At 38.7% G+C, this 14,373-nt stretch overlaps 1 protein-coding gene across 1 annotated transcript in view; it reads left to right on the top strand.

Moving 5' to 3' along the window:
• STXBP5L (syntaxin binding protein 5L) overlaps window positions 1–14,373 on the top strand; it is a 201,063-nt gene that overhangs the window by 141,274 nt on the left and 45,416 nt on the right. Inside the window, exons 17-18 of the mRNA XM_085324665.1 lie at window positions 1,735–1,860; window positions 5,971–6,122. Of these exons, the coding sequence (XP_085180791.1) occupies window positions 1,735–1,860; window positions 5,971–6,122 (278 nt within the window). The remainder of the gene's footprint in view (window positions 1–1,734; window positions 1,861–5,970; window positions 6,123–14,373) is intronic.

Below are 14,373 nucleotides of genomic sequence, written 5' to 3'. Positions count from 1 at the left end.
CCTAAGAGAGGATCTGAGTCAAGTGACTGATTATTCTTTCAGATAAATGGATATGTAAGATCTGAGTAATACTGCAGGAAAAAAGGAAGCAAATAGTGTATCAATCCACTGTTAAGAAATCCATTTAGAAAGATAGGTGAAGAAWACTTTTCTCATTAAAGAGTGAATAAGTGAAAGATTTGGGAAGGTTAGTAAGCCCTCTACAGTAACAATATAAGCAATAGAGTGAGAACTGGATGACTGAAATGGTTAAACAATTCTGTGTCAGTGTGGGGATGTATTTTGAGAAAACAGTTATCAAATATATCACTCATATATTCCACTCACAAGCCACACGTCCAGCCATCTTGGCAACACAATGGCTTACCTTCCATCCTCGACAGCCCTTTTGAACTTAGTCTGAAACACAACAGTCAGGGCTGCAGAAGAAGGAATCATGTTCTCCAATATCTTTAGCTATATAGCCTCCTTTTGATACTCTAATGTCAAATGGCATCCTACAACTGAACTYATGGTCAGTCCTAGGCATCTTTGTGGGTCTAACTGAATTTTTTTCTTTCTAGCTCACTTCCTACTGGAGTGTATGCCAAGGTTCAAATCTGTCTGAGCTTGAGGAGAATTGTTTCAGCCCTCAAGGTCCTAGTCAAGATTTCTTGAAGAGCTTTTTTTTTTTCTTTGCAAAGCTTTTTCATATATTCATATATATTTCCTTTCTATATATTTTTGTGATGTTGTAGCTCTGATCAGGGATGCTRTGATTCAGCTTGCTTGATTTCGCTGGCAAGCATCTATACCCTGCTGCTCTGCTACAGGAAAGATGAGAAAATTTTATCAGAAGTCTTCTGGAAAAGTAGAAACTCACTATTTTCTTCTCGTTTCTTCCTTCATGATTTGTAGGCCATCAAGACATGCTCATATTACCAGGAGTTTGTGCAGATGGGTATGATTGAAAATTGGGCTTAAATTTCAACATCCCTGTACATGAGGGTGGCTAATTGCTAAATTTTCATTGTTTTAGTAATTCATTATGCCTATTGGAGATTAGTTACTGAATACATTGAACCCAGATCTGTTTGCTGTAAAACAGAATTCAGGGTAATGGGTGATGCAAGATCAACAGTTCTGCTCTTCTGATACACCCAATGTTGCAGGACGGAGTCCRTATGCTGAGCTGGGATTTGAGCAAGGAGAAGAATGGAATTCTGCTGAATTGTTTTTTGAAAAGTGCTCACACTACCAAAAACAGCTTTAATTTAGAGCAAGAAAGTTGCATCGAAATAGTGATGTCCTGTTTCAAAATTTTAGAAGATAGTACTCTAAATTTTCCTTTTAAGTTGATTATTCGTGTTGATTTTTTAATTATACATTATATAGTACAAGGAAATGTTATCAAAAAGGAAAATTAAAGCAAAGTGATTATACAAAAAATATTTTTATTCATCCAAACTGTTCCCCTCACCTACACCTTCTCCAGAGTTTCTCTTTTAGTGAATGCTGAAGTYTTCAGATTTAGTCTTACAGTAGAAATGAAAATCAAAACTTGGAATTCCTCCACAATATACCTGTTCTAATTGCAATGCATAGTGTCAGCGTACCACTATATTCACAATATGTTACAAATGCTAGAACTACTGTCAGCTGATTAAGGCGTAACTACTTCACTAGTRTTTCCTCAAGGGAAGGAGCTGTTACTCATTGCCCACTCTGTTCTAATTTTTACCCTTTTCTTTTTAGTGTTAAGACTCGACCTGTGCGAATGCCTCCTGGATACCAAGCAGATCTTGTTATTCAGTTGGTGTGGGTGGATGGCGAGCCTCCACAACAGATTACCAGTCTTGCTGTAAACTCTGCTTATGGACTGTAAGTAACTCAGAACTAAGGTGTATTGATTTATTCTTTTTTTGCGCCAAATGGTGTGTGTTCTGGTTGTACTCAGAGTTCTCTGCAGATCCTTAAAGTCAGAGTGAAAAAATCAAAACATGCTGTTACCCACATTCTTGGGAAAAAATTGCTTGGACAGGTGACTCATGATTGTAATATGAGATACTAAACTGTCCTTATTGCAAATACTTTTACTATCCCTGGTTAAATGACTGAATCTTTTCAGATCGCTTTGTTCGTCCTTTCAAACAAAATCTGATCATCTTTCAGATTTATAATTTTCAAAGATATTTTGAAAGGATCACCAAGATTAAATACATTTCATACCAGTTAGTGATGTGATTAAGTGTTAAATGTCATTTATCATGACCTCATATATTTAATTGAGAAGTTCTCTTGTGATTGCAACTTTTTTGTGCACTAATCTTCATACATGTATTGAAATAGATTGTATATTTTCACAAAAGAACTAGGGGCTTGAAACTGAAAATTGAGTAAGGAACATTTAAATGCTAAATTCTGTATGAAAATGCAGGTAGATGTGTCTGTGTTTTGCTCTGGCTCTATTTAGTTGCTGATTTTTAATGTTTTCTTCCATTGAGAGTTGCCCAGATACATTAAACTGATTTTTATGGGAGAAGATGTTACTTCAATAAAAAGCGTAAGCCTCAGTGGGTATTCAGTGCCTGACCCCCCCTGATTTTCAATAGATCACTTGRCTCTGTTCAGACACTTSGGAAATTTTTAGCAGAGCCTTTAYGTTTGTGCAAAAATACTGTGGCCTAGAGATTGTTTTGTGTTGGGTTTTTGTCCTGAATTTCCAGACGGTTGCCTGTCATGGAGTCTAGAAATTTCTTTTGTTTTACCATACCAGGATGCATTTGTCACTTGTGAAAATTGTTCTTTTTTGCCTAATTTGCTCTCTTACAGGTCTCAGGCCTTAAGCCAGTATCTGGCTGCAGGCACTCACAATGCTTTCCTAAACATACCTGATTCAATAAAATATTTTAAATTGCTTCCTTTCCTAGCAGCAGTAATAGTTTACAGGACAGTTGCTTTAAAAACAAGTTTACTACATATATAAGTGTTTCAGAGATAAGCATGTAAGATGATTTTAAAAAAAAAAAAAAAAAAAAAAAAACCCAGAGCCTAAAGTTAACATTACTACAAAGCTTACCAAAAAAAAGTATTTCTTTGAATTTCTTCTGTAGAGTCCTTTCCCTCTTCCTGTCTTCCTCTCAGTTGTCTCTCTCAGCCTTTTCCTCAGCCTATACTGAGAAGTGATAACCTTTTCTTTTCATCAGATTTTTTTTGATGCTTTACTTTTCTCCTGCTATCTAGCCTCAATCTGACAAAATAATTGTGTTATTTCAGCATAAAGCTTGATGATATGTCGTTTTTGTAATGCTAGTTGTGATGTTGTTTATTTGGATCTTTTTTTTTGCCTTTCTATTTTTTTCCTATAGTAGCTAGTTTGACTAGGAGGAAGGAATAGGATAGTGAGTAAGTGTGTGCTGGAGTATCTGCTTTCGGTACTCTTAATGATTTTTATTTCTGTAACTATRTATTACAAGTAGTAGGAACTTGGTGTCCTTGATGTTACTGCAGCCACGAAAAAGGACTAAACCAAGATATGCAAAAAATTTATCTCAGCAAAGATAAACCAACAGAGACATTGGGAAATTTTATCTGTTTTTATTTATTTTGTTTATTTTTAATGATGGTAATCTACAAATTAAACATATTAACACCTATCTTATTTGTGTTACAATGAATCCTCAAATTGTACTTTCAAACTTATTAAGATAATGAAAGTAGAAAAGCAGAAATTACAAAATTCTTTAAATRCATTTGAATATCTGCAAGGTTAAATGAAAATACTAAATATAACTTAAAGTACCTTTTATTGGAATGAAGACAGTTGCTGAAAATTTATTACCTGCTCCTGTGCTCTATATATGCAACAATCTAAATATTAATTGTCAAGAAATAGCTGAGGAGGATTTTATGACAYTTCTGTGAAGTTTCTTTACAGAATAGAATTTCTCCTAGCAACTAATTCCATTCAGAACTCAACTTTGAGAAATTTATTGTGCTTATTTTGTATTTGACTGTAAAAAGATTTGAAGTGTTAGGAATTTATTTGAAGGCTTGTTAACAGTAATCTCGCCTAAATGTTTTTCTTCTCTTTCCTCAGAAGCATTATTAATATAAATGAGCAATTTTTCATTTTCTCCTTAGAGTAAGTAAGTTCTCAGATATGATAGGAAATGTGTGTCCGTGCTTTTGAGTGAACTTAAAGAAGTTTTGGAAACTGMTGACCACAAATTGGTGTTCCATTTTGTTGATTTGATGACTTGCTGACCACGGAGTGACTGACTAACTCTTGCGGGTTTTGTTTGTTTGTGTTTTCTAAAATTATAAATCTCAGGTTAATCATTTTCAGATGCAGGTGGCTATCAGTTTTATTGCCTAAAGTCTTAATAGATAAGACTGGCATGTGTCATTTATATTGGCTTATATTTCCATTTTTGCACTTAGCTGGTCTTTTATGAACACAGGATTGCTGTCAAAATTTATACAAGTAGTCCTTTTATTGCAATATCCTTTATCTGACCGTGCCTATCAACAAATACTTTAAAGGAAAAGTGCAAGAATGACAATAAAAATAGTGAAATAATTTTTTTCTTTTCTGTATCAATCAGTTTGTGTTGTGAAACATGAAGACTTATATAAAACCTAGTACAGAATGGTCTTCTGGCAAATACGACTGGTAGTGTTCCTTTTTCTCCCAAGGAAGCTTTATAAAAAAATCTTTTGTGATTAAATGAAATGTGTTTTAGTAATTTCTGGATATATTTCTGGATTGTACAGATATAACTGTACAATAAGTACATAGAGTTGGAGTACTGTGGAGTTTATTCTCCAGTGCACCTTATGATCTTCTCAAATAAGCACAAAGTATTGCAAAATAAAAGTGTATTTTGTACCCATTTTGAGCAGGAGTATATTCCTATTTAGACAACAAATCAGTGAAGAATCAACTAAAGGAAAATACCATGCTTGCAGTACATCCATAGATGCTGTGCTAAATGCACTATTAAGTCTAGGGTAGAAAACATGATGTAGTGGCAATCAGTAGAATTTGAACCACTGTTGTACATGGTACCTTAATTCACCAGACTGACAAATAAGAAAAATCCTTATTTTCACCCTTTTCCTTTTCTATTTGCTACATGGACCCCTCATTTGCATGATGGAAGCAGGAGAAAATGTGCAACAAAGGAACGTATTTCATCTATCATAGTTCCCTTTCCATCTCATTACTTCTCTTCATACTGCTTTTCTACATACAAATTAATGCATCTCTTTAAACGTATTTTGAAGCTATATTGAGAAGAGTCAGATGGGGGTGAATGCACAGCTCAGTTTTAGAGTACCCGAATACCTTGCAGTACTTTGAACTGACAACCTTCRTCAGTTTTTATGTAAAATCATGGAACTTGATCAAGAATGATTCCTAATCTGATTGACCTTGGTTTGGGACTCTGAGTTTCCTGGTGGCTGTACCTCTGATSCTTTCTATCTGCGAGTTAAAGCTGTAGTCTGACAGAAAAGGAAAGACTTGCGTAGAATAATTATCAGTTCCTACTTAAATAGAGTCTCCAGCAATGCAGAGCYAGGAGTTTGGCACATAAATTCTTTGGATAGCCATAGTTCTCTGTGAATTTATTTGCCATTATTTAAATTATACAGAAATAAGTCAATTTTTTGTCTATTTTAATACTAAATCTTAAATAGGCTCAATGTGTTAYTGAGAGTATGAAACAAAAATGTTATCTGCTGAGCTAGACTGGGTTTTGTGTGCTAGGGTTAACTTAATTAAAGTGGACAGTCTGCTTTTTGGAATGTCAGTTATTTTGTTTCAGGATACAAGCTTACAAATTCATAATAATAAATTATAAAAATTATAAAATCCAAACTTTGAGAAGAGGTTTTTTTGAAAGCTTTTTTGTACAATGTAGAATAATTATTGTTTGTACTATTTAATTTCATATTAATACCTTTAAGGAACATTTCTGTTCTCAGAGTGGCATTTGGAAACTGCAACGGTTTGGCTGTAGTGGACTTCATGCAGAAGACAGTACTGCTGAGCATGGGAACCCTTGACCTATATGGATCAAATGATCCTTACCAGCGCCAACCCCGTTCTCCTCGCAAAAGCAAGCAGTTTGCTGCAGGTAGGAGATAAAATATGGTGGTTATGAGCCTGATATGTTCTTTGTTTTTTTGCCTGTGGCTTCTTATAGTGCTTTTGAAATGCATGACTATCTGCCAGCCAATGGAATTTCTGTAACTTGATGAAAGAAAGCTGACATGCTTTCAATACTGACACTTTCTCAAAACCAGAATGTTTTACAAAGTTTATGCTTTTGGGATGGAGGTCAGTAAGTAATCCCCTTAGCTGAGTCTCTAAGAAATTGGAATGAGTAAAGCAGTGAATTGTTCTGACAGTCTCTGACTCTGATGGTCACCTGACTTGTATGCAGTTTTCTTCTAGGTTTCACAAAGTTCAGCCCAATAGGTAAGACTTCAGTTTAAACTTAATTGTATCTGCTGCCAAAAGCTATTTATTCGTATTTGAACAGATGTATTCAAAGGATAACGTAATACCTGAGAAAGATGTTATTTAGATAGGAAAAGCAGCTCAAATTAGCCATTTTGTTAGCGAAGTAAAACTCGATATAAACTTWCTAAATCCAGCTGTACCACTATTTAAAATATGACACTAAGAGGAGCGTATTTGTATCTTCCTGACTATTATGATGCACTGCATGTTAGAAGTATCAGTCCATTAGCACAGATAAATTTTGGCATAATTTTTTATTAATCTTAAAAAACGACTTTTGTGAGGAAAAAGTCAGAAAGTCTTACATGTTTAAAGTCTTTTTGGTTTGCATAGAATCATAGAATCATAGAATCAGTAAGGTTGGAAGGGACCTCTGGAGATCATCTAGTCCAACGTCCCTGCTCAGCAGGGTCACCTAGAGCATGGTAGACAGGGTTGCATCCAGGCGGGCTTTGAAGATCTCCAGAGAAGGAGACTCCACAACCTCTCTGGGCAACCTGTKCCAGTGCTCTGTCACTCTCACAGTGAAGAAATTCCTCCTCTCATTCAGGCAGAACTTCCTGTGGTTCAGTTTCTGCCCATTGCCTCTTGTCCTGTCACATGGGACAACTGAAAAGAGTTTGTCCCCATCTCTATGACACCCTCCCTTCAGGTACTTACACACATTGATAAGATCTCCCCTCAGTCTTCTCTTCCCCAGGCTAAAGAGGCCCAGCTCTCACAGCCGTTCCTCATAGGGCAGATGCTCCAGCCCTCTGACCATCTTCGTAGCCCTACGCTGGACTCAGTAGCTTCATGTCTCTCTTGTAGTGGGGAGCCCAGAACTGGACACAGTACTTGAGATGAGGCCTCCCCAGGGCTGAGTAGAGGGGCAGGATCACCTCCCCTGCCAGCAACACTCTTCCTAATGCACCCAAGGATACCATTGGCCTTCCTGGCCACAAGGTCAACATGGTCACATGGTCAACTTGGCATCCACCAGCACTCCCAGGTCCTTCTCTGCAGAGCTTCTCTCCAGACGGTCAGCCCCCAGCCTGTACTGGTGCCTAGGGTTATTTTTCCCTAGGTGCAGGACCCTGCACTTGCCCTTGCTGAACCTCATGAAGTTCCTCTCCACGCAGCTCTCCAGCCTTTCCAGGTCTCTCTGAATGGCAGCACAGCCCTCAGGTGTATCAGCCACTCCTCCCAGCTTGGTATCATCAGCAAACTTGCTGAGGAGGCACTCCGTCCCCTCATCCGTGTCATTGATGAAAAAGTTGAACAGGATGGGACCCAGCACTGAGCCCTGGGTGACGCCACTAGCCACAGGCCTCCAACTAGGCTCCATGCCACTGATGATGATCCTCTGAGCTCTGCCTTTCAGCCAGTTCTCAAGCCACCTCATTGTCCACTCTTCTAACCCACACTTCCTGAGCTTACCTRGGAGAATTTTATGGGAGACAGTGTCAGAAGCCTTGCTGAAGTCAAGGTACACAACGTCCACTGCCCTCCCCTCATCTCCCCAGCTAGTCATTCCGTCATAGAAGGCTATCAGATTGATGAAGCAGGATTTCCCCTTGGTGAATCCATGCTGGSTACTCCTGATCACCTTCTTTTCCTCCACATGTCTGGAGATGACATCYAGAAGGAGCTGTTCCATCACCTTACCAGGGRTGGAGGTGAGGCTGACCAGCCTATAGTTTCCTGGGTCCTCCTTYTTGCCCTTCTTGAAGACTGGAGTGACATTGGCGTTCTTCCAGTCCTCASGCACCTCTCCAGTTCTCCAGGACCTTTCCAAGATGATGGAGAGTGGCCTGGCAACAACATCCACYAGCTCCCTCAGTACCCGTGRGTGCATCCCATCTGGGCCCATGGATTTGCGGATGTCTAGCCTGCCCAGAAGGTCTCTAATCCTATCCTCCTCAACCAAAGGAAAGTCTTGCCTTCTCCAAACTTTCTCCCTCACATCCAGSCTACAGGATTCCTGAGGGCTGCCCTTAGCAGTGAAGACTGAAGCAAAGAARGCATTCAGTAATTCTGCCTTCTCTGTATCCCTTGTCACCAGGCCCCCTGCCCCATTCAGTAGTGGGCCCACATTTTCCCTAGTTCTCCTCTTCCTGCTGATGTATYTGAAGAAGCCCTTCCTATTGTCCTTGACATCCCTTGCAAGACTCAATTCCAACATGGCCTTAGCCTCCCTCGACGCATCTCTACATACTCTGRCTGCATTCCTATACTTCTCCCAAGTAGCCTGTCCCCTTTTCCACATTCTGTGWAYTTTCTTCTTCTGTCTGAATTTGGCCAAGAGTTYCTTGCTCACCCATGCAGGTCTCCTGCCCCTTTTGTTGCACTTCTTACTTCTTGGGATGCACTGCTCTTGAGCTTGGAGGAAGTGATGTTTGAATACTAGCCAGCTCTCCTGGACCTCCCTTCCTTCTAGGGCCTTAACCCATGAGATTCCTCCAAGTAGGTCCCTGAAGAGCCCGAAGTCCGCTCTCCTGAAGTCCAGGGTTGCAATCCTGCTTGTTGCCTTACTTCTTTCCTGCAGGATCCTGAACTCCACCATCTCATGGTCACTGCAGCCAAGGCTGCCCYCAACCTTCACATCTCTAACCAGTCCCTCTCTGTTGGTAAGGACAAGGTCCAGCAGGACACCCTTCTTCGTAGGCTCCTCCACCACTCGTGACAAGAAGTTATCATCAATGCATTGCAGGAGCCTGCTGGACCACCTGTGCCTTGGTGTGTAGTCCTTCCAGCAGATGTCAGGGTAGTTGAAGTCCCCCATGAGAACCAGGGCCTGTGATCGTGGGGCTACCTCCAGCTGTCTATAGAAGGCCTCATCAACTTTCTCTTCCTGGTCAGGCAGCCTGTAGTAGACACCCACAACAGTGTCCCCCATGCTAGCCTGCCCTTTGATCTTTACCCATAAGCTCTCAACCRCCTCCTCCTCCTCCCCGCCTAGGCAGAACTTGATGCATTCCAGTTGCAACTCCACCACCTCGCCTTCCTGGCCTGTCTCTCCTTAAAAGCGCATAGCCATCCATGGYAGCATTCCAGTCAWGTGAGCTATCCCACTATGTCTCTGTGATTGCAATGAGATCATGGCCCTGCGATCACACACAGATCTCCAGTTCCTCCTGTTTGATCCCCATGCTGCGTGCATTGGTGTACATGCATTTCAAAGAGGTGGTCATGCCTGCAGGTTTCCCAGGAAAGGTGTAAGGGGGTCGCCCATAGCCATGTCCCAAACCCACATCCCCAGCTGCATGCACCTGTTGGAGGCCCCCCAACCCAACTTGTGTTTTGTTGTCTACCCTGTCTGTATGACACCCCCCCCCTCTCCCCTCCCACCTAGTTTAAAGCCCTCTTCACTAGACTGGCCAACCTGTTTGCATATTTCATAGTRACATAAATTGAGTCAGACATAATGGTGAAATGTTATTTATACAGTTCCAAARTTTTAAAATTAGATTTTAGAATGTGTTTGAAAATATTCAGTGTTTTAAATCTATCCAAAAAATTATAAAAGCAGCAGATTATAGTGGTTCTGTGACATCAGCGTGTTCATCAGCAGGCCCTGCGCTGAATCATCAAATACTGTTTCTCCATAGAGTAAATGGAAACTGTTTTCATTAGAAATAAGGTGGTACGCCAAAGAAAAGTAAAACTTAGAGAATAAAATGCAATTCTTCAGGCTTGCTTCTATTCCTGAAAGACCATTTATCTCACTTTATAGTCATTTAATCATGGCAAGGTTAATTCTCCTCTGTGCTAGGTGTTAAATTTGGCAGAGCTGAGGAGAGAAGCGATGAGAAGCTTTAAGCCACATTTAACTTCTCTGTCTGGACTGGCCAGACTCATAGCAGCTCCCAACATAACTTGAGCAGCCACAGGCAGTATGCTGCCGAGCCCTGYACAAAAGGTGAAGGCTGACTGACGTAGAAACAGCTGTATCAGCATTGCATCACACAGGATTGCTCTCTGTCAGAGACATTCTTGGGCAGTCCTTTAAGGCARTGTTCCAGCTATGCAGTGCTGCTAGACTGGAGCTCATTGGCAAAAAAAGCACTATTAAGAGTACCTATTTTSAGATTGCTAGAGAAATTATGCATCTGAAATAAAAGCTCAGCTGCTTCCTTACCATCCATCCCACATCCTTTACTTTTTCGATTATTTTTCTTGTTATATCTTTTWATCTGAAGGTAAGCATCTGCTGAAATTTCTTCACCTTGGCTGTTCTGTATGCTAGTTATGATATCACTTCCTTTCACTTTAGACTGTTTTTTCTCTCTTTCCTCTGCCTGCTGCTGATGCTGGTGTACTGGCATGTTCCAAAGACAACTTTTGCATGCGTGGCCTGTCTAACTTTTATCCAGATTTAACGAAACGGATCCGTACTTCCTATCAGAGTAAGTTCTATAAAGGTTAGGCAAATAGCTTTATCACAGTCAGAATATGCCTGACTTAAACCATGTGTTTGTGCTTTGTAATGTGTTTTTAAACACATTCAGCATGCATGCAAATTTATTACATCTTGTAATGTCAAATTGTGCTTCGTTTTGACAATTTTCTATATTATACAGCTATTTCAGATCCATTTTCTTCTTATGCCTATTGATTTACTTGAGGCAGGTTGGGCCTTACAATGATTTTTCAATRATGTTAAGTTATTGATGACAGAATCTTCCATTGTTTTTGTATGTATTTCAGCATTCATCTACTTATATGAAGCATTTCTTGCTTTGCAATGGCACTGCCTGGTTGTAGTTATAAATTAATTCTTCCTTATTTTCAGAAGAGCAATGTGGTTTAAATGAGTAAGCATTGGACTGGGTGCTGTGAAATTTTAAATTTTAATCTTGAGTGTTTGGCTTTAGGGAACCATCCAATGGCTCTGATCTTCAACAGAGAATGTGAAGTGGGTAAAAAAAATGCATCAGTGTTATGAAAAATAATGCTTTTAAWATTTTTAAATTGTTAAGTTATAGACTGATATGAAATTTAAATATTAGTATTCATCACTGCAGAATGTGGTGAACAAAGTTGTAATTAATTTTGCTAAAATGACTGTTCAACAGATGAGCTGTATGTATCTTAATTAAYTGCAATGCTTATATGTAATTAGGTCTCCAGGATGCCTCCTATTCATCTCTTTTTAAAGTAATTTTGCCAGAACAATTGGATAGGCAGTTTTAAATTAAATATTCAGTGTAAGCAAGATAGAATGGGGTGGTGGTTATTTCATGATTTCACATAAATATGGAGTCATATGTCAATTAAAATACAATTGTATACTCACACTAGAAATTCTATTTCCTTTCTGTACACTGATTGCTCAGCAACTTATTTCTATGATTTTATCTCATAGTACTTAATAAAAGATGGACTGTTTATTTAAAAGACTAGGCCAGTTATGCATTTAGCAGGTGTGTAAAACATTGGTTTATAATGTCTTAACCTTTATTAATCAGGTCTTGCTAGTTTTATTTCAGGTCTGTAAGAGAGAACCTGAAGGACAGACTGCAGTGATAGGTTTGGGATTTTTTTCCCCAAAAATAAAGTTAATAAATTCTAAGACCAGGAAAGAYCAACATGATCATCCAAACTGACAGACAAGGACCATGAGTTTTTTGCAGCTACAAATGCAGTATCTGGTTATTATCTATAATTCCAAAATCAGGAAAGTCCCCAAAATCTTTCTGGATATGTCCTAACTGAAGTATATGAGTTTGACTCCTTTGCTGGGTCATTAGAAGCTTTATTCTTTTCCTCAGGAATTCTTCTGTTGTTGTTTTTGCCGGTCATTACTTATATAGGTGTATGTACTGCACAAATATAATGATAGTCCCTGACCTAAAATTCCTTATGATATAAAAGACACACCTAACAATAAGACAAAGAACAGGGCAAAAATATTATTTTCATAATAGAATGTAAAATAACTTAACTAGTAAGCAGTAACTATGCCAAGACTCCATTTGCTAAATCATCCTCAGGTTATGCTTTGTTGTATATTTTATACCAATTTTAAGGGGAGGAGGGATTGAGAATGGATTTACAGACTTTGATTAGGCATTTATCCTCTCTTAAAAGGGATGGTGATGGGAAAAGAAATTTTGGGGGTGGAAAATTGTGCAGTTGAAGTTGGTATTATCAAGGCAAAAACAGGAATCAATCGTGATAACATAAGCATGAGATCTGAAATATTGAGGGTTATTTTAATAAAAATGGAAAGACATGCTGGAAGTTGAATCAGTTAGAGTAATGAACCAAGAAGATAATCTTGCCAGGATCAGCCTGAGAGAATCAGATTTACAGGTATTAAAGACAAAAATAATATCATCAATGAGCCAGATACTTAGAGTTTCATCAGTCATATTTTGGAGATGACTGTAGCAAGAAMAGAAGATAGTTTTATATCCAGCCTGAATCTGAGAGTCAAAGAAGTGTGATGTTCCATGGAGGAAACCAGTGTCACAGATTTAAGTATAAGGGAAGACAGTGGTGCTGTTTACTGTGATAAGATAGTGAAGAATGAGCAGGTTTCTGCAGGAGGAGCTGGAGTTCATCTTGGCCATGATAAGTTGATGTCTGAACACTTGTCAGTAAATTTTAGGAGGAGGAGAATACCACTCTGACTTTGATGAAAGGAATCCAAGTTATAGATTTGTGTTCATGAATTATTAGGCTAACAAAGATATTTATCACCCTGTTTGTAGGTGAGAAGCTCTTTGAATATTGGGATAGAGAGGTAAGGAAAGAGCCAGGGTTTCAGTCTGGGGTGTCTTGCAGCTGAAGAAGGAGAGAAAAAAAACATCAAATAGGAATAAGAAGCAGTATCTTGGAGAAAGTAGGTTTTCCAAAGGGAAGACATGATCAATAATGTCAAGGACATCTGATATGCAAAGCACAGTAGAATAATTTGAAATTTGGCAAATAAATCTATAGAGAGCTTGATAAGAGCAAGATATACATGTGCAAACCAGATTGGAAAGAGTCTGGAATAGAATTCGACATTAACATTCAGACAGCACATTCTGTGGTTTGTGAAGTGAAAATAGGAAGGGAGAAGCAAGAAGAAGGAAAGGAATTTGAAGGAGAAATGAACTCAACTCTGACCATAAAATGAAAGAGACCGGAATGTCTATTTTAGGACCATTAGATCCTGTCRGGGAAAGTAATCTCAGGAGAGTAAGAGGCTAAAATGAAGGGTAGGTGGAAAGCCAGAGCTAGYTTTCTGCTGTTGATGACCCGTTCTATTTGTTGTAACAACAGCTGGCAGCCGCCTTCTTTTGTAGCCAAACTACGTACCAAGACAAATAAAATCTTTGTGAAGTAGTGCAGAATTGTTTTGTTTTGTTTCAACTGAAATCAAGTTTTACGTGTTATTATGTCAGTTATGCTCTGAAGTATTAAAGCAAGTACATTTACCACAYCTAGAGACAGTATTGGCAGCAGAAGATAAAAATAGCAACTTGAAAAAGAAAGTCAATTTCTTACTGGAATTCATACTATCTGTCGACAAAAAAAGAAAATGATTAGTCTTTATGAAGCATCCAAAAAGTCAGCAAGTTAAGAGGGTGTTGATTTATTGGAAACTAGTTTTCAGAATCCAGACTTTTCACTGAGAAGTCTTCATTCCTCCTTCAGACATGCCAGTTGAGAGGATGTAAGCAAAAGTATCTTAGCTGTGAAAGAAGCAGACAGAAAACTGTATGTTATCAGTCCTTATAGATCAGTAATTGCTTATAAATCTCRTAAGTATCCATAAAACAGTAAGTAAACCCATTGTTATCCTAATCCATTTTCTCCACACTGAAGTACCATACTATGTTTGATTTATGTTTAAGTATAGTGCATACTTCAGAAACTATAGCTAGCTG

The sequence above is a fragment of the Rhea americana genome, unplaced genomic scaffold (genome assembly GCF_003343005.1).
Source record: "Rhea americana isolate MKP2758 unplaced genomic scaffold, rheAme1 scaffold_92, whole genome shotgun sequence".
In the NCBI taxonomy this organism is placed as follows: Eukaryota; Metazoa; Chordata; class Aves; order Rheiformes; family Rheidae; genus Rhea; species Rhea americana.
This window is presented reverse-complemented; position numbering and strand designations above follow the sequence as displayed.